This window comes from Melitaea cinxia, chromosome 10 (assembly GCF_905220565.1).
Source record: "Melitaea cinxia chromosome 10, ilMelCinx1.1, whole genome shotgun sequence".
NCBI lineage: Eukaryota > Metazoa > Arthropoda > Insecta > Lepidoptera > Nymphalidae > Melitaea > Melitaea cinxia.
Window position 1 is genome coordinate 2,970,830 of NC_059403.1, and position 25,585 is coordinate 2,996,414.

General features: G+C 33.1%; 3 protein-coding genes and 1 pseudogene across 3 annotated transcripts; all 4 read right to left on the reverse strand.

Annotated features, from left to right (window-relative positions):
- Nucleotides 1-1,757: 1,757 nt before the first annotated feature.
- Nucleotides 1,758-6,764, reverse strand: LOC123657292 (alpha-(1,3)-fucosyltransferase C-like). Its single transcript, XM_045592869.1, has 2 exons — nt 6,001-6,764; nt 1,758-2,221 (listed from the first exon to the last, which is right to left on the reverse strand). The coding sequence occupies exons 1-2, from the start codon at nt 6,762-6,764 to the stop codon at nt 1,954-1,956; spliced, it is 1,032 nt and encodes a 343-aa protein (XP_045448825.1). The 3' UTR covers nt 1,758-1,953.
- A 1,801-nt stretch (nt 6,765-8,565) lies between these two features.
- On the reverse strand, nt 8,566-9,327 carry LOC123657293 (annotated as a pseudogene).
- Nucleotides 9,328-17,765: 8,438 nt separating this feature from the next.
- On the reverse strand, nt 17,766-19,628 carry LOC123657166 (piggyBac transposable element-derived protein 4-like). The gene has a single exon (XM_045592742.1). The coding sequence runs from the start codon at nt 19,626-19,628 to the stop codon at nt 17,766-17,768; it is 1,863 nt and encodes a 620-aa protein (XP_045448698.1).
- Nucleotides 19,629-23,441: 3,813 nt separating this feature from the next.
- LOC123656875 (alpha-(1,3)-fucosyltransferase C-like) lies at nt 23,442-24,207 on the reverse strand. The gene has a single exon (XM_045592488.1). The coding sequence runs from the start codon at nt 24,159-24,161 to the stop codon at nt 23,442-23,444; it is 720 nt and encodes a 239-aa protein (XP_045448444.1). The 5' UTR covers nt 24,162-24,207.
- Between the last annotated feature and the right edge of the window lie 1,378 nt (nt 24,208-25,585).

A 25,585-nucleotide genomic window follows, 5' to 3' on the forward strand; every position in this document is an offset into this window, starting at 1 on the left:
TTAGATATAACTCACAAATTACTAGTCAAATCTCAATTAAATTTGAATGGGACCACGTGACGAATAGTAGCTTTTAATTTATATAAGAAACGTCAAAATCGGTGTACCCAGTAAAAAGTTATGAGGTATAATACAACGTAAAGTGACGAAAATAATGTCAAGTAAATACGCGTTATCAAAGATTAATCAAAAAGTAGTTATCAGATCTCGATAAAATTTATATGTGACCACATGATAAACATCAGCTTTCGATTCAAGTAAAAATTATCAAAATCGATACACCCAGTAAAAAGTTATTGCGGATTTTCAAGAGTTTCCCTCGATTTCTCTGGGATCCCATCATTAGATCCTGGTTTCCTTATCATGGTACCATACTAGGGATATCCCATTTCCAACAAAAAAAGAATTATCAAAATCGGTACACCCAGTAGAAAGTTACGTGGTATATAATACAACGTAGGTCGACGAAAAAAGCGTCAAGTAAAAACGCATTATTAGATATAACTCGAAAAGTAGTTGTTAGATCTCAAATAAATTTAAATGGGACCAATTGACACACACCACCTTTCGATTAAAACAAAATTTGTCGAAATCGGTCTACCTGGTCAAAAGTTCTGATGTAACATACATAAAAAAAAAAAAAAAAAAAAATACAGTCGAATTGAGAACCTCCTCCTTTTTTGGAAGTCGGTTAAAAGATTGACTTTGGTAATATTTTGTAAGTATTTTTTTGCCCAACATAAAAAAAAAACAATACACAACAACTTAATAACGAATCACTTTAACATTGTTTATAACTTATTAACAAATTGTAGTTCGTGAAAATTTAAAATATAGGTAAAGAACACGGCCTATTTTATCGTTCATTTTGTTCATTCGATTTACACAATTACTTACAAAATACTTATACACAATCACCTCTAAAAATATAAGCACCACATCCCTATTTGCCTTATAAAAAAAAGACGTTGAAATGAAAAATTAAAAAATATTAATTACTAAACAAGTGAACACGTTTATTTTCGTATAGTTTTTTAACTGACTTCCAAAAAAGGAGGAGGTTCTCAATTCGACTGTATTTTTTTTTATGTATGTTACATCATCCAGGATCTGATGATGGGATCCCAGAGAAATCGAGGGAAACTCTTGAAAATCCGCAATAACTTTTTACTGGGTGTACCGATTTTAATAATTTTTAATTTAATCGAAAGCTGATGTTTGTCATGTGGTCACATATAAATTTTATCGAGATCTGATAATTACTTTCTGAGTAATCGTTGATAACGCGTAGTTACTTGACTATTTTTTCGTCGATCTACGTTATATTACTCGTCGATGAAATTGAAGTCGGTTTTTTTTCGTTTGCGAGCAAACACAATTATTTTCTTTATAGAATTATAAAAAATATTTTCGATTCAATATGTTTAGTTAAAAGCATCTATATCGAATGTCGACGTTACTTTCTGCTTGAATGTAAAATTTATGTTTCGTGTTCCTATTTGTAAAATTAACTACGCCATAAATCGTTTATTGTTTAGAAGCTTGTGAAATTTATAATATATATGATCATATATATGTAGATATATGAAAAATATATTTGTTATAAGAAATCCTATAAAATAATTATATACCACACTATGTTCCTATCGTTTATTAATTACTTTCATGTTCAGTGCAGGATTTAATTGAAAAATTAAAATTTTATTAACATATTTAAAACTTGATATTTTGTCAAATATATAAATAAAAGCAAACCAAATGTTTAAAACCTTTATATTTCTAATGAAGATAAAAAAAAATTACAATTTAGCATCAGAAACTAGAAGTGGACAATAACACAAAAAAAAATCGAGATTTCAAAATACATGCATTTGTTATGTCTTATCAATAAATTAAATTAATTTGCAAAACATTTTTTGTATCTAATTACAATATTTAACAATTATCAATAAATTAACATCGATTAGGAAGATTCCACCATTGCCTAAAATTTGGATATGTCGTTACTTTTTTCACCAATTCTTCATCATTAAGCATGGAACAAAACCTGCAATAGTCATTTGTTTCAATGCTTTCATCTCTACTATGATACGAATAGTGGTTTTTCCATCTGAAATAATCTGCATATAGATCCGGATTTAATATTAACTCGTTCATTTTCGCTGCTAACTTTTCAGGACCTAGTTGTCTGGCATTTAAGTATATACCATCTGGCATGAATCTGTAAGAAATAGAAAATTTTGATTATTAAAATTGATCTAAAATTCTTAGCATCTTACCTTAAACTTACACTTTGGCTTAACCTTAAACTTAGGCCTTAGTAACGAAGGCCAATTTACATCATCATCATCATCATCATTACAGCCTATACCTCCTCCACAAGTTTACGCTAAGAATAGCGTGACTTGACGTGACTCATGTGTTTTGCCTATAGTCACCACGCTGGGCAGGCGGGTTGGTGACCGCAGGGCTGGCTTTGTCGCACCGAAGACGCATAGTTTTAGACGCATAGCACGTCTTTGGCCTGTATATTTCAAAGCCAGCAGTTGAATGGTTATATCGCCACCGGTCGGCATTTTAAGTTCCAAGGTGGTAGTGGGACCCTTTCAGTTATCCCTTAGTCGCCTCTTACGACACCCACGGGAAGAGAGGGGAAGGCTATATTCTTTAGTACCGTAACCACACAGCACAGCCAATTTACAAGTGCTTACTTTTTAGGTTACAGTTAATTCGTAGTAAAATATAGATTTGTCAATTAAAATTTAATCTCTTTTTGCAAATGATAAAATCTAATTAAAAAATATCAACTGATTCGAAATTTCCGTAAGTTGTTACAACATGAGAGATAATTGACATGGAATAAATAATTTTATTCTTAATATACAGGAGCAATATTTTGTACAAAAATTACTAAAATGATTTAAAACATTCCCATTTTAAATGATTTCAATCGGAGTTCGATAGTTCGACATAATTTACGAATGCAAAATAAAAATAAGAAACATGGTAAATATCCCGTTTTAAATAACTTTAGTAATAAAAATAACCAGTTAATTTCAAATCTTTGAAAAAAATAATAATAAGATTACGGTACAGTACGGCTACTTTGGAATGATAAAAATAGATGATCTTTTTTATGTTAGCGTATTTTATTAATATTTTTCATAAATTTTAATTACATAATGTCGGCGCGAGAGACTTTTCGATGTCAAAAACGCGTTTCTACGAGTTTCTTGTAGTCTATTTCATAAATTGTATCAACGCGATATAACATTATAAATTTGTGTTTAGACCTGTTTGTTACACCATATAACACGACGATATATAATTTTCGAGACGAAATTTTACGAAATTAAAAAAAGTTTGATTTTACGAAAATGGAACGATGCCTTGCTATCTGACGGTCGTGCTACATCCATTCTTATTCAAGTCGTCTGACTATTAACATTACTATTGTTTGACTATTAATGTTAGAATATTTGTATTCATTGAAATATTGTTATCGGGTGTAATGTTTAAATTATTGATACAAGTGTTGTAAAATTAAAGTTCGATTTTGTATCGAAAATAGCTTTATTATGAAACGAATTATCACGACATATAGCATGAACATGATTATATCGAAGATCCCTTCAGCCTATCGCAGTCCACTGCTGGACATAGGCCTCCACAGATTCGCGCCAAAAATTGCGTGAACTCATGTGTTTTGCCCATAGTCACCACGCTGGGCAAGCGGGTTGGTGACCGCAGGGCTGGCTTTGTCGCACCGCAGACGCTGCTGCCCGTCTTCAGCCTGTGTATTTCAAAGCCAACAGTGGTTATCCCGCCATCGGTCGGCTTTTTAAGTTCCAAGGTGATAGTGGAACTGTTTTATCACTTAGTCGCCTCTTACGACACCCACGGGAAGAGAAGGGGTGGCTAATTCCTTACTGCCGTAACCACACATAAGATAGTGACGTCATATTGCTGAGGTCACTTTTTTAAGAAGTCTACTCTAGAGAACCTTCTTCGTTACATATATATACATAATTAAAATTTGTCTACTAAATACTTTATGAAGTTTTCAATTATCTCCACTATACATAAAACAGTCTTCCTCTCCCTCTCAAATTGGCACATATTATAACGGATTTTCAATCATTCACGTGATCAAATCTAAACAATAAACTACTTACCAATGAATTACATTTACATATTATAACAAGGATTACCTAAACGTATTGAATATTGACCGTATTAGCTTAATTAGATATTTTATCTAAAATCATGTTATCGTCTCATTATGAACTATATTTATCTTGTATAATTAGCACTACCATAAACAATTAGAACATCATTGTTTTATAACGAGCGTAGCAGTTTTTATGTTACGTAATCCTCAGCAAACGAATTTTAAAATGACATCTTATCTATTTTCCCTAATTTATTTTTTGTATGATCCTTAAGCCCCACCGAAGGTTTTAATTTAAAAAAAAAATATTAAAAAGAAATCAACCAATCGAAAAATTATTTTGGTGTTGCGTAGTTCGTTTCCTGAAAAAGTCTATAGACTATGTAATATTTTAGTGTGATTTTTTTTCTCAAGTTTACGTGTGTGAAATTGTTGTATAAAAATAATAATCTCTTTTGAATATTTTTATGCACGTACTTTGCCTTTCTATAGGACACTTTAAAGTACTACAACATCCATAGATATCGACAGTTAAATTTTATTTCTTTAATTTTCTTTCTCTCGCATACCATTTCCGCACGCTTCTCGTGAAGCAATGTCATCTCGCACAACCATATTTGATATCATCCTGTAGGTTCATGTCCACTTAAAGAAGTTACTTTGAAGAATAATCAAATCACGCTATTAATAAAATTAATATTCTGATATTATAATACCGTACTATGCTTCAATAATAACAATACAATTAAATAATTCTGAAGAACATAGAAAATCCCTGTCAATAACTATCAAAGTTGTATGAAATTTAGCACAATTATAGAATAATAATTTACCTATACTATCCAACCAACAAAGAATTTTTAATTATCAATAAGATTCTGACGAGAGGATTAACGTAAATAACCAGAGTTACTGATGTTCAGGTCGAGTCGTACAACGTAAGGCATTAAAGCACTGCTCTGTGCATATGAATTATGTAAATACCCCTAAAGTAACTTGTAATGACTTGGTAATCTTTTTATTTGTGAGAAAATCAACTCAGTTAATAATAATGCTATATTCAGTAAGACTTTACTATTTTATTACTATTACAATTATTAGGCTAAGATTTTTTTCTTAAAAATAATTTGTTAACAAAATCGCATACTCGTACATACATATTATCAATGTACCCTCATTGTATACATTATGTATTAGTATTTATATGTCATATTTATGTTACTCTTTTACAAATAATTTAAAGATTTAATTGTGTTTGCAGGCAAACGAAGAAAAACCGACTTCAATTACACCGACAAGTAATACAACGTAGGTAGACGAAAAAATAGTCAAGTAAATACGTATTATCAAAGATTACTCCAAATGTTGTAATCAGATCTCAATGAAATTTAAAGATGACCACATGATAAACATTGGCTTTCGATTAAATTAATCATCAAAATCGGTATACCCAGTAAAAAATAATGCGGATTTTCGAGGATTTCCCTCGATTTCTCAAGGAAACGACGATGTTATCCCCGAACATATATACATACATACATATATATATATATATACAGTCGAATTGAGTAACCTCCTCCTTTATTGAAGTCGTTTAAAAATGGTATACGTTTGTTCTAAAACCCTTATAAGATGATATCCAAATGTACGTGTCGATTAATTACTATGTTAATGCGAGTATTTATGAGAATGTCAGTTTCAGGTAAGGTTTCCTTATGTTCATTAGATTATAATAACAGTCGGTTATTACTTTAGGATTTAATTTTGTAGGTACTAAAAGTTTTTAAAAGCTAGTCGACTTTTTGCAATAACTATATACTCGTATTTACCTTGTATAATTTGCATCACCATAAACAATTGGAACAGCGTTGTTTCGTAGTGGATGTAACAATTTTTCCGTTACATAATCCTCAGCAAATGAATTTTCGAAAGACAAATAAAAATAATAATCTGTTTCAATCAATTTAGTACACTTATCTTGTTCGTTCGAAGGACATTTCAAAGTACCACAATTACCATACACATCGATACTTAATCCATATTTCTTTAATGATTCCGTTAGTTTAGTTACAACATTTCTTCGACCGCTCCTCGCACTGCAATTAGAGACAAACCAAGCCGCTGCTTTAGTTTTGGTCTTCAATTTTTCTTTGAATTCTTCGCTAACGGGGGCCATTTCTTCTATTTTCATCCAATGCATTTCAACATTTGGTCCTATCACCTTATTATTTGCATCCCGCACTACTATATAACCCCATCTTGCATCTGAAGTTAACTTGTAAGTCCACGTCCAATTGAAAAAGTTATCGAGTTCCTTATAACAAACTGGGTAGTTATCTGCTGATTCAATACTCGCAAACACGAACTTTTGATGAAGTGACCTTCTTTTTGGTACATCATAAAGGTGCCTTCCGATTTCCGGTCCATGGAACGCAACGACGTCAAATTTTGTATAGTCTCCAAAATAATTTCTATCACTTGTAACAAAACAATTAGTATGTGTACAGTTTCTCTCAATAAAGCCACTCTGTCCTACCCCCATGTATATGAAAGGAACATTACGGGGAGATGACCACTGCAAGATATATTTCATTTTGCCTTTTTCATCAACATTTTGTGCATCTCCTGTGTTTATCAATATTTTATTTACTGATTCTTCTGCGGGCCAAACATTAAATATTTTTCTATTATTGTTTTTATATTCTCTTAATGATATATAAAAATATAGCAATAATGCTGCTATGCACAAAAAACACTTTAATGACAAATTCCACCTCATTTTTACTTGAAAATTTGTAACACACGTCCACTTCGCTACCCGATCAATATGCTATCTTATCTTCCTATTTCATAGATACCAAGACTCGACATATGTATGTAAGCTAAGCAATTAAATATTGTACTTGATAATATTATCTATACATAGTCTTTCCCTAAATATTGTTACAAAAAAATACATTTTTTTTTTCGATTGCACGTAACAGTTTTTACTATTACAGTGAGTTAGTTTAATACATTATTATAGAACCATTAAAAATACATAAACCTTATTTGAAATGGTCTCCATTGGCTGCAAAATAGTCCTTTAAATGTTGAGGCCAGTTATCAATAGAAGCACGCACTCTTTCCATAGGAAAATTCTTCACTGCCAATCATATGGATTGTTTTAGGGACTCCAAATTATCGTAGCATTTTAAGCAAGCCTTAATCTCTAAAACTGACTATAAATCATTATCCAGCGGATTAAGATTGGGACTACATGACGGCCAGTCTTCCGCTCTGATGAATTCCGAAACGTTGGTTTCTTACCAAGATTGGGTGGATCGAACTATATTAACCGGCGCCGAGTCTTTCTGAAAGGACCACTCTTGGTTATCGGACATGGCATTGTTAAGGGGCTTAACTACGTTCTCAAGAATGGTATCTTGATACACTTGTGGTGATGTTTTGATACCTTTTTCACAAAAATATGGCTCAGTCAGTCCTTCATAGCTAACACCCTACCAAACTATTACTGAATTTGGATAATTCTCGAATCCGATGGCAGATTATTTATTAAAACAAATAATAGTAACAATAAATACTTATATAATATTACATATACTCTTATAATATTACACAAACCGTGAAGAAAATTAAAATTTTCTTACAAAACTTCACACCTGCCATAACCATCACATTGAATTCTAGATATGGAAATTGGATTTCCTAAATAATTTCCTATAACATCACTTATTACCCGAAATTTGTTTCTTAATAACGAAATTATCAATTGCTACAACAAATACGTTTGATACATTTCTTGAAAAGATCATTTAAATATCATAGTGAAATAGTTATTACTAAAAAGAGCTAGAAGGAATTTTTTGAGAAATAAACGGCTATAGCATAAAATAATAAATATATAAAAAAAACTAACTTGTAGGATAAATCATATCAACTCTTGATTTTATATCCATTTTTTATATACGGACATTTTTTTTAAATTAATTTGTAATTTTACAAATCTCGGTTTTATGCTAGAGATAAAATAATTATTGTTACCAGTTGTAATAAAAAGTAATGAACGAAATTAATAAAACGATTTAGATAAAATATTTAATGTGCTCTAAGTTTTAATCCTGCCTACTAATAAATACGAACGTATAATAAAATGGTATACGTTTGTTCTGAAAACCTACAAAATGGTATACGTGTCGATTAATTACTAATGTGGGTATTCATGAAAATATCAGTTTAAGCTAAATTTTCGTTATGTTCATTACTTTATAATAACAGTCGGTTATTACTCTTAAATTTTGTAGGTTCTATAAGTTTTTAAAAGCTAGTCGAGTTTTTGAAATTACGTCATCAAATATGTTACTTATTCGTCATTAATTCAGTAATACTCGTATTTACCTTGTATAATTTGCATCACCATAAACAATTAGAACAGCGTTGTTTTGTAGTGGATGCAACAATTTTTCCGGTACATAATCCTCAGCAAATGAATTTTCGAAGGACAAATAAAAATAATAATCTGTTTCAATCAATTTTGTGCACTTATCTTGTTCGTTCGAAGGACATTTCAAAGTACCACAATTACCATACACATCGATACTTAATCCATATTTCTGTAATGATTCCGTTACTTCAATTACAAAATATCTTCGACCGCTCCTCGAACAACACCTCGACAAACCAAGCCGCTGCTTTAGTTTTGGTCATCAATTTTTCATTGAATTATTCGCTAACGGGGGTCATTTCTTCAATTTTCATCCAATGCATTTCAACATTTGGTCCTATCAACACATTATTTGCATCCCGCACTACTATATTACCCCATCTTGCATCTGAACTTAACTAGTAAGTCCACGTCCAATTAAAAAAGTTATTGAGTTTCTTAGAACAACTTATCTGCTGATTCAATACTAGCAAACACGAACTTTTGATGAAGTGACCTATGTTTTGGTACATCATACAGATGATATCCTCCTATTTCCGGTCCATGGAATGCAATGACGTCAAATTTTGTATAGTCTCCCAAATAATTCCTATCACTTGTAACAAAACAATTAGTATGTGTGCAGTTTCTCTCGATAAAGCCACTCTGTCCTACCCCCAGGTTAAACAAAGGGAATATTACTTGGGGATGACCATTGCAGGATATATTTCATGTTACATTTTTCGTCACTATTTTGCACTTCTTCTGACCGTTTTAACGGCGTACTATAAATTGAATTATTATTTATGTTTTTCGTTTTTCTTAGTGACATAAAAAGAGAGACCATTGCTGCTATTAGCAACAAGTAAATACATGTCTTTATTCTTAAATTTCTCCGCATTTTCAAATCTTAGTTAACAACATGCTAAAGATAAAAAAGCAAAAAAAAAAACTCTAAGACCTCTACACCTTTAGATTTAATTTAAAAAAAAATACATAATACAATGTACAGGTACACATAAAAGGCCACATTAATAAATCTAAAAATTACGGCATATGACAATACCATCACGAAAACTTGGAAGTTTTGCAACAATTTAAAAATACTTTAGGGCAAACGCTTTCTACTCAATAGTCTGGTCATAGTTTTTTTATATCTCATCTGTGAAAAAAAGATATTTAGCTAGTTACCACGCCGTAACACAAGAATCCAGCTTACTAAGGAAGAATGGATGGAACATGGGAACAATAGAATAAGCGATTCAGCATTTTGATTGTTTTACAATTTAATTATTAAAATATATTTTAAATCAGTCTTGTATCAACTATCTCAAAGAACAGTTACTTTATTTTTAATTTAATTGTAATTTCATTTTATATTTTGAATAAATAAATATTGTGAATTTAAATAAAATTGTTTTTAAAAAGACTTTCATCGGTCGCCATATCATAACTGGCGCAGTCGGTAGTTGTTGCGGCAATTGAGTGAATAAAATCTTCGGTCAATTGAACGATTTTGATCGTTAAAACCGCGACCTTCTCTACAACGAATCTACAACGGCGGCATCGGTGAAGTCTTCAAGAGAAGATACAAGACCCGGAGAGGAGATGCAGAAGGCGCTTTGGTGAGTACTCTCTCAATTCCAAGTTCCTTTGCTATATTTCCTTCCGTATATATTTTAATTATACTTTTAAGGGTGTTTTTGTCTAAAGGCTAAAATCGCTGTAGGCATTTACTTCCTATTAAAATAAAATAGGTATTAATATTAGTTGAAATAAATAAACACTATATTTTTTGGGTGTATATCTTAAATGCTAAAATCGCTATAGAGATTTACCTTCTAGTATAATAGTAATAACAATTAATTCAAATAATTTTATAATTAATATTTTTTTTATTTAATTTGAAATAATTAAATAAATACTTTTACTTAAAACTATTGTCTTTTTAAATTTAAGAAAGTTAATTATAAAGAATAACAATGTCGTTTGAAACGTGTGATGCCTCAAGTTTCAAGCTTATCTCGGAATTCATGCCGCGATACGATGGTAATCCGAAACTATTGAATATGTGAACTATTATATTAGAGAAGTAGAAAACATTTTAAATCTTTTAGACGGTTCAGTTAGAGCTCATCCAGCTATATTATGTTTAATTAAAAGCCGATTAAGTGGATTAGCCACAGAAGCTATCGCGTATGAGGAAACTCTCACCTCTTGGGAAGTCATTAAGGCTGCCCTCATACAACGATTGCGGGAACCGCGTAACGAAATACAATTAATGCAGGAATTAAGTCGTATGAGGCGTCATAAAAATGAAGACGCAGAATCGTTTGGCAAACGCTTACGAGATATATTGGATGCACTTTTCTCAGTAGGCGCGCATTCTGATAAATCATATTATGAAAAGATGGTAATAGAACAATATACCAATAATTTAGATTTCCAAGTTTCAATAGGAGTGAGAATAGCTCAGCCGCTTAATTTAGAATCAGCTATAGTTATAGCCAGACAGGAGGAGGCTAGACTTGCATATAGCAAGACATTCAATAATAATCAGGTTACTATACCAACATCATCTCAAGTCAAGGTTAGAGAACCAATTAAAAACTTCATTCAGTTTCCAAATTATACACCATTCGTAAATAACCCAGTCCAGAAACAAAATAACAATTTTGTACCACAAAAAAATAATTTGTCACCTGAACAACGCCAGCAATGGGTTCAGTCCATGTTACCATGGAAGAACCGCCCTACATCAAGCAACTATAGACCACCAGCGGGAGGTTTTCAAAGAAACTTTCCCCAACAGCAGGTAAGTCAACCTAAGCAACAAAAAGTTTCAGACGTGACCATGAGATCAGTCAATAGACCTCAAAAGCCACAGTTTGCAGTGGAAGAGTTATACTACACAGGTTCACCCGAAGAACAGCCATATGAAAACGAACAAGGTATGTACCATGAAAATTATCCTTACGATAGCGTATTGAATGAACAAGAACCATATGGAAATGAAGAGGTAAGTAACCAGCAGGTTTTTACGATAAGCCCAGACCCAGGAGAAGAGAAGTAATAAAATTAAACAATCAAGATAAAGACCATCTGCCTTATATAGAATTACCGGAATTTAAAGGTAAGTTTTTAATAGATACTGGTGCTTCTAGATCATTGATATCCCCCGAGGTAATTATAAATTCTATCTTTCAATATTGTGTAGAATTTGAACCGTTCGAAATAAAGACAGCACATGCAACCACGCAGCATAATTATGTAGCTTATTTACCATTACCTCCAGCTTTTAACACAGATATAGTTCATAAATTTCTAATATTTGACTTTGACCCGAAGTACAAAGGACTGATAGGTTTAGACCTACTTAAAACATTATGTAGTAATATCGACTTAAAAAATAAGATTTTACATACATCGACAGCAGACTTACCTATTTATTTTGACCATCCCAGTAAAAAATTAACCATCGAACCCAGATGTGAAAAAGTTATAACTGTAAAAACTAATTATTCTGACGGTGAATATATTCATGACGAGTACATTTGGTCTAATGGTTTAAAATCACCCGCGGCAATAGTTCAAGTTAGTAGAGGAAAATTCAAAACTTCAATTATTAATTTTAATACAGTTAAGAAAGTAATACGTAATACGGAGAATATTCCTTTAGAATTCTATAATAGTAACTCGAATATAACTCAATGTAGCTTAAATTCTCATACAGTGAACCCGGACTTAGACAAAGAGTTGTGTAATAATTTACGAAAAATACGTACAGACCACATGAATGACGAAGAGCGTCGCGAAATCACTAAGATTTGCTATCGGTACAGAGACATCTTCTACTCTGAAAATATTCCGCTTTCTTTCACGCACGATGTTAAGCATAAACTTAGACTGACTGACCAAACCCCAATATTTGTTAGAAATTATCGACAGGCCCCACAGCAGCGTAAGGAAATACAAAAACAAGTAGATAACTTATTAAAACAGGGTATTATACGTGAGAGTATATCTCCATGGTCTTGTCCCGTCCATATTGTTCCAAAAAAGGCAGACTCATCCGGAAAGGTGAAGTGGAGGCTAGTTATCGACTATCGAAGACTTAATGACCGACTCATAGAGGACAAATATCCTTTACCTAACATTAATGACATCTTAGACAGACTAGGACGAGCACAATACTTCACGAAGTTAGATCTCGCTAGTGGGTATCATCAAGTAGAAATGCATCCAGACGATATCTAAAAGACAGCTTTCTCTACCGAGAGAGGACATTACGAGTTTCTTAGAATGCCGTTTGGTCTGAAAAATGCACCTAGCACTTTTCAAAGACTAATGGATCACATCCTTAGAGGTATAGAAAACGTTTTCACTTATTTAGATGATGTTATAATAATATCCACATCATTACAAGAGCTCATTGAAAAAATTAAACAAGTTTTCGATAAGTTTAAGATTCATAACTTAAAAATCCAATTAGAAAAATCCGAATTTTTGAAAAAGCACGTCAAATTCTTAGGTCATGAACTAACAGAACAAGGAGTCGTTCCAAACCAGGACAAAATTAAAGCTGTTTTGAACTTTCCTTTACCTAAAACCCCTAAAGACATTAAAAGTTTTCTAGGACTAGTAGGGTACTATAGAAAATTTATTAAAGATTTCGCAAAACTGACCAAGCCCATGACTCTATGTCTAAAGAAACACAGTAAGGTAATACATTCACCAGAATTCGTGGAATCCTTTAATAAATGCAAACAAATCTTGACTAATGCACCTATCTTACAATATCCAAATTTTGACCAGACTTTTATACTGACAACAGACGCATCAGACGTAGCCCTTGGTGCAATATTATCACAAGGACCCGTAGGCGCGGATAAGCCCGTAGCTTATGCATCTAGGACTCTTTCTGACACCGAGACTCGCTACTCAACAATAGAAAAGGAATTATTGGCTATAGTATGGGCAGTTAAATACTTCAGACCATACCTTTACGGTCGAAAATTTATAATATATACCGATCATAGGCCCCTAACATGGTTAATGTCGTTAAAAGACCCCAACTCTAAATTAACCCGATGGAGATTAAAACTAGCAGAGTATGACTACGAGGTTATTTTTAAAAAATGACGACAAAACACAAACGCAGACGCTCTCTCCCGAGTAAAAATTTTCCATAAAAGCATCGATTCCCTTGCAGTAAATTTAGATGACAATGACGACGACGAAATAATAAATAGGATATTTGAGAATGTACGCCGAGAAGAAGAGACCGAAACAGAAACACAACAAGAAATCCCTTCTGTAGGTAATAATACTAATATTGACGAGGACACAACACTTAGACATGACGAACGACCTCTTAGCATAGAACCCGAATCTGACAGTATGAGTGCAATTGAGCCTGACAATCTCGTTTCGACCAATCATACCCAACCCGATAACGAAAACCAAGGAATACCAATTTTAGAAGATGCCATAGACAGACAACTTAAGCAATTTCATATTAGATCAACCCCTGGTTCAACTTATAGGGTAGACAATAGATCAACAAGTTCTCGTAAAATCATTAAGGATGTATTCATCCCAGTAAATAATACTGAAAAAGAAATTATACAATTTTTAAAAGAGCATACCATAGCCGATCGAGTATTCCATTGTTATTTCTATAATGAAGATCTTTATCACGCATTCTCTAGAGTGTATACAACGATATTCAATGATAGAGGCCCTAAGCTATTGAGATGTACTACACGCGTTACTTTGGTAGAAAATAAGACAGAACAACAAGAAATAATTAAAAAGTATCACGAAGGAAAGACGATTCATCGTGGTATCCATGAAACGTACAAGAAAATCCATAGAAGTTACCATTGGCCCAACATGTTACTCACTATTCAAGCATTTGTCAATCAATGTAATATATGCTTACAAGCTAAGTATGAAAGAAATCCCTTAAGACCCCCATTAGCCCTAACAGAAACCCCAACTAAACCTATGCAGCATCTATTCATGGACTTATATTCCACGGAAGGAGCTACTTTTCTTACTATCATCGATAATTTCTCAAAATATGCTCAGGCAATCCCTTTAAGTGCAACTTCTAGCGTACATATAGCAGAAGCCTTATTTGATGTTTTCTCAGTGTTAGGAACCCCTTTTAAAATTACAACTGACTCTGACAGTAAGTTTGATAACGATGTCATAAAGGAGATGTGTACCTTACATGATATCAATATTCATTTCACAACTCCATATAATCCGAATTCAAATTCACCCATAGAGCGTTTTCATTCGACAATAGGAGAAATAATTAGGATCCAAAGAATGACTAATAAGGACGACCCCATACAATTAATCATGAAATTCTCTATTATTGCATACAATAATACTATTCATTCAGCAACAGAATACACCCCACATGAGTTACTTTTTGGACATACTGCATCTCGAAACCCCTTAGAGCTTCATTATACTAAGCAATTTTACCAAGATTATGTACTTAAACATCAAAAAAACGCTGAAGCCGTACAGGAGTGTGTTGCAGCAAGCATGTCAAAGCACAAGGAACAAATCATAGCAAAACGCAACCAGACAGCAGAGGAAATAACATTTAAGGTAGGTGAAACAGTTTTCAAACAGGTCGCCAAAACCGCGAGAAACAACAAAACGAAGCCGGTATTTAAAGGCCCGTATAAAATCATCCATCTTCATCCCAATAATGTAGCAGAAATTATAGGTAACCATCCTAACTCTAAGTCTATAAGAGTTCACTTCAAACTCCTACGTAGACCTCATCTTGTTCCAGGGTCATCATCTTCATCACCGGATCCTTCGTGTTCCAATCAAAATCCGACGTAGCAATACAACCCATTGATAACACTAACGGAATTCTATTACTTAAACAAGGTCATATCATTAAACAAATTGATTCCTTTAACCTTGCCTGCACTTACAATATAACTCATCTACATGAAGTTTCCACTAAACTGATGTCCCTATATGCAAGTACAAAAGCAGCCGAAAACAAGACTCCATTAGTAGACCTACATAAAACCTATAGGGATCAGATCGAACACAATCTGAATCTTATTGACAAAAAGTTAAGTTTCATGGCACCTAGAAATAGAGTCAAGCGCGGTCTCATTAACGGTTTAGGTTCCTTAGTAAAAGTTATCACTGGTAATTTAGATAACGAAGACGCGATTCGTATAGAAAATGAAATTAATAATATCCGTTCTTCAGTCAATAAAATTAGCAACTCCCAGAAACGAACAGTGTCATTAGCGCAGGATACTATTAATGAATTTTCTATTCAGGTAAATAAGATAAATGAAAATGAAAACCGAATAGCTTCTATGTTAAAAAATATTACCGTAAATGCAAACACTGTTATAAATCAGTTGCACTTTTTAGAGATATACGTACAAATAAGTTTTAGTTTGCAGTTAATTTTAGATAAGTTAATGTTGTTAGAAGATGCTATGTCATTCTCGCAATTAGGCATAATGCATCCTAGTATTATAAACCCACGAAATTTAATTTTAGAAATAAATAATTTGCAGAAAATTTCATCTTTCAAACCAGTTGTAGAGATTTCTATGGAAAATATCCATAAAATAGAAAAGTCTATTATCGTAAAAGCCACATATAGTACAAGACATTCTTTAACTTTTATATTGGAATTCCCATCCACTGATGATAATATATATGATTATATCCATATCTATTCCATCCCTAATAAACAAAACCTTACTATAATTCCTACGTCCAAATTCCTTGCACTTGGAAGAGATGAGTACGCATACTTAGAGGAAGATTGCAAGAAGATCTCCGATGACACCATGCTTTGCAAATCGTTGGACACAAGAATAATAGAAAAATCAGAAGATTGTATCATCTCTCTTATCAGACAACAAGCTGGAAACTGCACGCATGCTCGTCTAAACTTAAAAAGGGGAAAGCTTCAGAAGATATCAGAAACTACGTGGCTAACAATATTAACTGCACCTGAAATCTCAAGAATTCAATGTGGACCCAAAACAAAATATTTGAAAACGTCAAATGTCTTTCTCGTCACCGTCACAGAAGATTGCCAAATTAATTTATTGAACAGAACGTTGAGAACACATAGAAATATTATCAATATCAATGAAGTTATTCCGTTACCTAATCAAAACATCATACATGAAGAAGAGGTCAAGTACGAATTACATTTAGACGACCTTTCGTTAGACAGCATCCATGAACTCATGAATAAAGCAGAAGACATTCAAGAAGTAGAAGAATCCAATTGGCTCAATAGTATGCTAATCCCGAGTTGGTCTACACTACTCCTCTATGTCTTGATAGGAGGCGTAGTCGCGTGGAAAGTATATAGCAGAAGCAAACAGTCAGATGTCAGAACAGAAAGATGTCGCGAGGACGCTCCTGGAAGCTGCGTTACTAGCTTCCATCTTAAGGAGGGAGGAGTTACCACGCCGTAACACAAGAATCCAGCTTACTAAGGAAGAATGGATGGAACATGGGAACAATAGAATAAGCGATTCAGCATTTTGATTGTTTTACAATTTAATTATTAAAATATATTTTAAATCAGTCTTGTATCAACTATCTCAAAGAACAGTTACTTTTATTTTTAATTTAATTGTAATTTCATTTTATATTTTGAATAAATAAATATTGTGAATTTAAATAAAATTGTTTTTAAAAAGACTTTCATCGGTCGCCATATCATAACTAGCTTGCTTGAAATTAATAAAAAATTACATCAATATTTTATTAACCTTTAAGTACTGAGGTGGTGTAGTCAGATCATAAATTGTGACGTGACGTCTCTCAGACGGTTATTTAAATAATTAAAATGAGCTTTTGCTATTCACTTGAATCACATTATTTAATTGCAATATTATCCGTTTATTATTAATTTACGAAGGAAGTGTAAAAAACAACAATATTTTCATATGAGTTCAACATTTATTAGGTACTAATCAAACAACTAATATTTCGCTCTCTTAGAAACATAGTATTTATAATCAGGCTGTATTAAATTATTTTGTATTTTTTTTGGCAAATTTCTTATAATTTAACATCAGTCTTTATCGTAGTATTGCCTAAATAATCATTACTTCTCTAATCAATAAAAATATTTAAAAAAAATTACTTATTGTCTGCACATTCCACGCATACTGTTTTTGAACATCCGAGACAGATAGCCTTGCGACATTCGATGCAGCTGTACTTAGTACGTCTTTTGAGTCTTGATGGACAAATTTTACATGTTTTTCTCGCTGCTTCTGTATCTTCAGGGGCAGTTATTTCAGGTTCTGGTGGCTTATCTGTACCTAGTACGCGTGATATTGTCAATCGCAGCTCTCTTGGTAAACGATTATTATACACTCGACGTTTTAGGTGTGGTAAGACCAAACTGCGAGCAAGATCCTGGAGAAACTGAGCTCTAGAAATATTAGGAACGGCAGTGCAGGTCTTGTACAGAGCATAGGCGTTGACTCCACTCAAGTCCAAGATTCTGAAAAAAATAGCGAGAGGCCAACGTCGGGTTCTACGACTTGATGAATAATTCGAACATTTTTTATCGATTTCGTCAACACCCCCTTTTGTTCTATTATAATCCATTATAATTTCCGGCTTTTTTGTTAGTGGATCCAATTGCTTTGTGTGGTGCATAGAAGATATCAATAACACTGCTTTTGACTTTTTGGGGACGTAAGACACAATAGTGAAGTCTTTCGTGAAGCCGTGTAGCGACGATTCAGGCGAACGAGTTTTAGATGCTTGAAATTCAGGTGGGATGTGTCCTTTATTTTTTTTCAGTGTTCCAACGTAAGTGAGACCCCTATCTTTTAACTGTTCCATCAATTCTATGGAGCTAAACCAATTATCGGCTGTAATATTTCTATAGGTTTTTTCAAAATCCTTACACAAACGTAATACAGACTGAGTTGGGATGGCAAGCTTTCTCTCGGTTTCTGGTAGTCCTAGCCCATCAGAGTCTTTTCCGTGGTAGATGTATGCATTGTGTACATAAAAGGTTTCTGCGTCACAAACAACTAAAATTTTTAGGCCATACTTGGCCGGCTTTTTGGGAATATAAATAATAAATTTGCATCTGCCTCTAAATGAAACTAGCATCTCATCTACACATAAGTATGCTCCGGGAGTATACGCTTTCTTGCAATTGGCAATGAACAGCCCAAAAATTTCTGAAATTGCAGCCAATGGGTCCGTTTCAAGGCGTTGTGATCTACTGTTACTGTCATCGAAACGAATGTAGTTTAGGAGGGTGAGAAATCGGAATTGAGACATTACGCAGCGAAAAATTTCACGCCCGGAACCATCAGTAGCAAAAATGCATTTGGTATTTTCGTGATTTGATTTGAAAACTGAGGTATAAAATAATAAACCCAAGAAAGCTTTCATTTCTTCGCGATCGGTTGATCTAAGTTCAACTTTGTCTGGATTTTTGTACTTTGTGCAAACCTGTGAAAGTTTTTGATTAGTACAAGTAACAATTGTATCAATCATTTTCGTGTCAAATAGCTCAAGCCATAAAGATTCCGAGTCGATGAATGTTTTGGGTTGACGTGGTGGAATATCAACAATATTGTGACTTGCTGTACGACTTGATCTGTTAACAGGTTCTTCAGATGACCACTTGTACCCATTTTTTCCGTAATAATACTTTTGATTACCAGATAAAATTGAAATAGGACTCGTAGTTTCGGATCTTAAAGTTCGGTTGACATCAACAAGAGGCACACTGGTCGGTCTAGTTTGTAGCTGATTCTCATTCTCTTGTTCGTCTTCTGACTGTTCGGATTCGGTTTCGTGATCAGATTGCAAGAAGAAGTCTGGGTCTGCCTGATCATCGTCAACGTCGCTAAAATCACCCTCCGTTTCCTTTTCTAACCAAGTTTGTAGAGTATTTTCGAAGTCCTCACTAGTAGCTGCAACCACTCTTCTTCTTTTGCGAGAATTTTTTGAAGTACTTGGTTGATCCATCTAAAAAATAGCATCAATAATGAGGTGACGTCTAATAGACACTTAGAAAGATATACACCAATAATGACCTGACGTCTAACAGACCCGGAACATTAATACTGACCTTACGTCTCAGAGACACTGCGCAGCCCCACAACCGAACGTGTTGATGCGCCGCTTGCGAGCGCTCGACTGATCAATCGTCACGTTCGATCCGTAAGCTACAGAAAAGGGCGCGGGGGTAACTTTAAAGGCGTCGAAATAAGGCTCATTTTTGTTTTGTCACCGTCTGTGAGACACCCACGTCAGTACTTAAAGGTTAAGTACTACCGAGTAGTTAATTAAATATTATTAGAAAAAAATTCTCAAGCTTATTAGCACAACCGAAATTATTTAGGACATAAATAATAAAAAAGTTAACGGTTACCTGAAAATTCTGACTTAAAATGTTGAGTGTATATCGCGATTTCTATAACTTATGAAAAATATGTGTTCATAGAAATTCAAAACTTATAATAAAATTTGTGGCATTACAAAGAATCGACGACAAATCTAAGATATTTATCTTCGATATATTAATACGGGAAGCAAAAACTTTGTACACCTTTTTACGAAAATTGGGCTGACGGAGGAGTATGAAATTTCGTACACTTATAGTTTATACAGAGAAGGAATGCAGAATGCTAATTTTTTTTAATTATGCGTAAAAATATATTAAATCAGTGAAAAAATATTATACACACTACCATCCATATATTTGACATCATCATCATCATCATCATCATTTCAGCCTATCGCAGTCCACTGCTGGACATAGGCCTCCCCAAGTTCGCGCCAGACATCCCGGTCTTCCGCAATCCTCATCCACCCTACACCGGCAATCTTACGTAAATCGTCGGTCCAACGGGCCGGAGGACGTCCCACACTCCGTTTGCCAAGACGCGGTCTCCACTCCAGGACCCGTCTACTCCAACGGCCATCGGTCCTGCGACACAGATGACCAGCCCACTGCCACTTCAACTTGCTAATTCTGTGGGCTACGTGGGTTACTTTCGTTCTCTCGCGGATAGTCTCATTTTTAATCCTATCTTTGAGAGAAACTTCAAGCATAGCCCGTTCCATTGCACGTTGAGCAACTTTAAACTTGTGGACCAGTCGCTTCGTCAGACGTGCATATATTTGACACCACGCGCATATCTCTTTTGTTGATTATGTCTATAGTCACATTGAAAATTTTTAAACAGGTTCTTTGTTTTCATTATTTTTTGTTTTTTTTTTTAATTAAAATTTTTAGTTATGTTCGAATTTCGACCCCTGGGTGACCACTAATATTAATAATAGCGCGATTGTTACATGTCAGCATTAAAAATAAATATGAATAGTTCCAGCTTCATTTTAACATTCATCTTGTACTTAAGTTTATAGTTTTTGTAGTCAGACTAAAATATATTTTGTTGAAGGTAGACGATATACTCCTTATTGTACTTAGTCGTTCTTGTATAAATTTCATGCTACCGCCATTTAACACATTACATTTGAATTGTATTAAAGCAAACCTGTGTAATTTTGGAGGGTAGGGTTTAAAATATATGGCCGACCCAGTAAATATAAATTTTTGAGCATTACATTGAAGTTCAAAAAGTATGTATAGACAATTTTTTTCTTATATACATATATATATGTTTGTATGTATGTATCTATGTATGTATGTATGTATTGTGCTGTATATGTATGTGTATTTGTACTCGATAGTTGATATTGTTCTAGGTGACACTAATTGTCACTTCTCTGTATACACTTCCCTACCGCTTTTTCACTACGCTGTGTCGTATATGCCCAAAGGTTGTCTGGAAGAGATCGCTACTCTAGCGATAAGACCGCCTTTGTACACTGTTTTATTTTTATTTTTTTATTTGTAATATGTTATTGTGTTGATTGTTGTTGTGTACAATAAAGAGTATCTATCTATCTAGCTTCATTAATTGACAGTGAATATTTTTAGTAAAGCTATAACTGTGTGATGTATTAAATTGTTATATATTTTATTTATTTATTTATTTACAGAAGAAAAAAAAAAGATACAATTTATGTGATAAACAGTGCAGCAAAAACAATGACCAGTTTAACAGTGCACTGTGTTTCTAAAGTAATAATACTAAAGTATATACGATATTATATACTGACATAAAAATATGATATAAAGCTATACAAATAAAGATTACATGTGGATATAATTGGAAAGGAAAAAAATAACATTAAGTGGTTAAAAAAATAGTAATAATCATAATAAAAATAATAAATGCGGTCATGTCAATCTCTCTCTTTAAGTTGGTCTGAAAAGAATTTTTTAAATATGTTTTTATAGTTATTTTTTTGAATTTTTTTTTATTCGATGGCAGATTATTTATTAAGAAAGGAATATTTTTTTTTTTTTATGTCACTAGGTCGGCAAACAAGCGTACGGCTCACCTGATGGTAAGCGATTACCGTAGCTTATAGACGCGTGCAACACCAGAAGCATCGCAAGCACGTTGCCGACCCAATCCCCAATCCCCCCAGGAGCTCTGGTCACCTTACTCACCAACAGGAACACAATACTGCTTGAAAACAGTATTATTTTGCTGTGATCTTCTGTAAGGTCGAGGTACTACCCCAGTCGGGCTGCTCCATATTTTGAGCAGGAAATTCCTGCTGTGCCCTACCTCAGTTGATCAATATAATATATTCAAGCGTAAGTTTTCCATAAAAATTACTATGCCTAGGTATTTTTAATGTGTGATTTGTAATATTTCTTGTTAGTTTATAGTGACTCATTTTTATTTGAATATTTGAATTAAAATATTGTTGTATTAGATATATAAATAACTAGTCTCTGCTGTCCGTCCATATTTTTATACGATAAGTATTCACCAACATATCATAATTATACTAAAACCTTATACGAAACATTATATTAAACATAACCTATAATTAAACATTTTTTTATTTGACGACGCGTTGGCGCAATGGTCCCAGCACTGGTTTGTGACTGTTGTGCTTTTGGTTGCGGGTTCGATCTCAGCACATGGCTAACGTTTGTATTAGCCATTCAGATGTTTGCGGTTGTCTGGGCGTTTGTGTGTATTGTGTGTGTTACCAAACCCCCGACATAGGAGATAGTTCTACTGGGGGGCGTTGAAAGTGAAGCGTTTATTGTTTGTTATCGGTATTATTCCGATCGGTTCGATAGTTAGTATAACCGAAAAAACACCGGCGAGGACAAAATCAAATTGTAAATATGATTGTATTGCGGGTACTTCTGAACACACGGTTGCGATCTGTATGGATCCTAATCTCGATACGAACAAAATCTTTTACATATTTTAAGAAAATGTGTAACATAGCTGGCGTTTAGATCGTTTTTCCAAAGTAAAATACATTTTGTACTTGATGTGGTCACATTTAAATTTCATCAAGATTGATTACAATTTTTGGAGTAATCTTTGATAATGCGTATTTACTTGACTATTTTTTCATCTCTTTTCGTTGTATTACTTGTCAATGTAAATGAAGTCAGTTTTTTTTGTCGTTTGCCAGCAAACACAATTATTATCATCATGTCACGATGTGCCAACTTGTTCCGAAAAACTTACATACAAACTCACACATCCTATAAAATATAATTTCATTGTGTAATTTATAGTTAAAATATTTCTATATGTTACATTACATTACTTCTTAGGCTTTGTATTTTAATATTGTAGATTCTATGACAAAAATAAGCTGATGGACTTGTGCTAAAAACAATAATAAAATATTTTAACTAAAAGGGTCTGTTATTAACTTAGTGTATATTTACCTTGTATAATTAGCGCCACCATAAACAATCGGAACAGCGTTGTTTTGCAATGGATGTAATATTTTTTCTGTAACATAATCTTCGGCATACGAATTTTCGAAAGACAAATAGAAATAATAATCTTTCGCGATCCTTTTAGCGCACTCATCTTGATTTTCCGAAGGACACGATAAAGTACCACAACGACCGTACACGTCGACAGTTAATCCATATTTCCTTAACTTTGCTTTTAACATCGTGACAAAAATTTCTCGTCCACTCTTTGAACGGCAATTAGAGACAAACCAAGCCGCTGCTCTAGTTTTGGTTTTCAATTTCTTTTTGAATTCTTCACTAACGGGAGCCATTTCTTCTTTTTTCAACCAATGCATTTCAACATTTGGTCCTATCACCTGATTATTTGAATCCCGCACTACTATATAACCCCATCTTGCATCTGATGTTAACTTGTAAGTCCACGTCCAATTGAAAAAGTTATCTAGTTCGCTAAAACAAACCGGATAGTTATCTGGTGATTCTATACTTGCAAATACAAATTTCTGCTTTAGTGACCTCCTCTCTGGTAAATCGTACATACCAAATAAAGCGAGTTCTGGTCCGTGGAACGCAAGGACGTCAAATTTTGTGTAATCATCAAAATAATCTCGATTACTTGTAACAAAACAATTAGTAAAAGGACACGATCTCTGAATAAAACCTCTCTGTCCCACTCCCATGTATACGAATGGAATGTTAGTTGGGGATGACCATTGCAATATATATTTCAAATTAGGTTTTTTAATATTATATTCCGGCTTCAAAACAATATGTCTGTGTTTTGTTCTTCTTAGTGATATTATAAAATAGATCAATGCAGCTATCAAAAATATGTAAAGACAAGCTTTCTTTCTACGCATTTTACTTCCAAGTTCACGACACTCAAGAAAAGAAAAGTAAAACTTCAAATATGATGAGTCACTTCAGACCTCTACAGGCTTAGAATTAATTTTTAGCAAATTATTTCGTTATTGATGCCAAACTTTATTTAGTACAAGTACAGCGCACATAAACAAGACAGTTAATAACTGCAAAATATCACGTCATATCAGTCGTTTATATGACCATCACGTAAACTTGGAAGTTTGACCATTTATTTAAAATTCCAAAGTATCAGGCTTTTGAAACGTATCTATATGTAATCATTTAATATTGTTTTTGAATAAATAAACTAAAATCAACGCGAATCAATTAATGAAGATTGTATTTCATCAAAATATAAAATTACGATGCAGTTTGATAAATAAAAAGCAACTTAAAACTTTTTAAATAAGCTGTTGTTAAAAATTACCGAAATAAAGAAACAGATCAATAAAAATTGGTAGTCTGTAAGTTTGGTTTTACACAATTTTCATGTCTTTTCTGTAACAGAATCAACTGTCTGAATCAAAAGCCTGAAAGAGTTATATCGACATTTGACTATTGATTAATGATGAATCAGCATAAATTGTATTTTCCTCAAGATTATATAACCAGTCTGTGTTCAATGTTTTCAATACTTCATTTATTCACCCAATAGTCGGTTAACTACTCTCGTCCTATTTTATTTCTAGCTGCTCTAACTAAAATTGTGGAAAACGTTATGAATAAATCACTTAGTACTTTAAATAGAGAAAATTTATTTCAGAAAATCAACATGACAGAGAAATCTTACTTATGCATATATTATTTGCACATGTCTGATCTTGCTAAAATTGTAGCACACACTTTAACACAAAAAAAAATTAAAAAAGTTACGTTTACGGTGAAATGTAAATTACATTAATCGTCTCATCTAATATAAAACTATTTTTAAATAAACCACCATATTTATGAATGTATAGTTTAATTGTTACATTTACCTTGTACTTAAGTTTACAGTCTGTGTGGTCAGACCAGATAAAATATGAATTCGAAGGTAGAATATGTGCTCCATATTACTTTTAGACGTTATTGTATAAACTTCGTCCTACCGTCGTTATATGTAATTACATTTACAACATAGATAATACATATATATATATATGTGATCTTCTTTAATAGCCTAAGATATACAGATACATTACTGCTTTGGATATATAACATGTTACATTTCCCAATAAAGATATGTTTGATTTAGTAGAAC

Bases quoted from the DNA above. Each gene is read 5' to 3' on its own strand.
- LOC123656875 (XM_045592488.1), bottom strand. From the start codon at position 24,161: ATGGGAGTGGGACAGAGAGGTTTTATTCAGAGATCGTGTCCTTTTACT.
- LOC123657166 (XM_045592742.1), bottom strand. From the start codon at position 19,628: ATGGATCAACCAAGTACTTCAAAAAATTCTCGCAAAAGAAGAAGAGTG.
- LOC123657292 (XM_045592869.1), bottom strand. From the start codon at position 6,764: ATGAAATATATCTTGCAGTGGTCATCTCCCCGTAATGTTCCTTTCATA. The intron at 2,222-6,000 runs GTAAATACGAGT...TATTTCTTACAG, and splicing joins GGTGATGCAAATTATACAAG to ATTCATGCCAGATGGTATAT.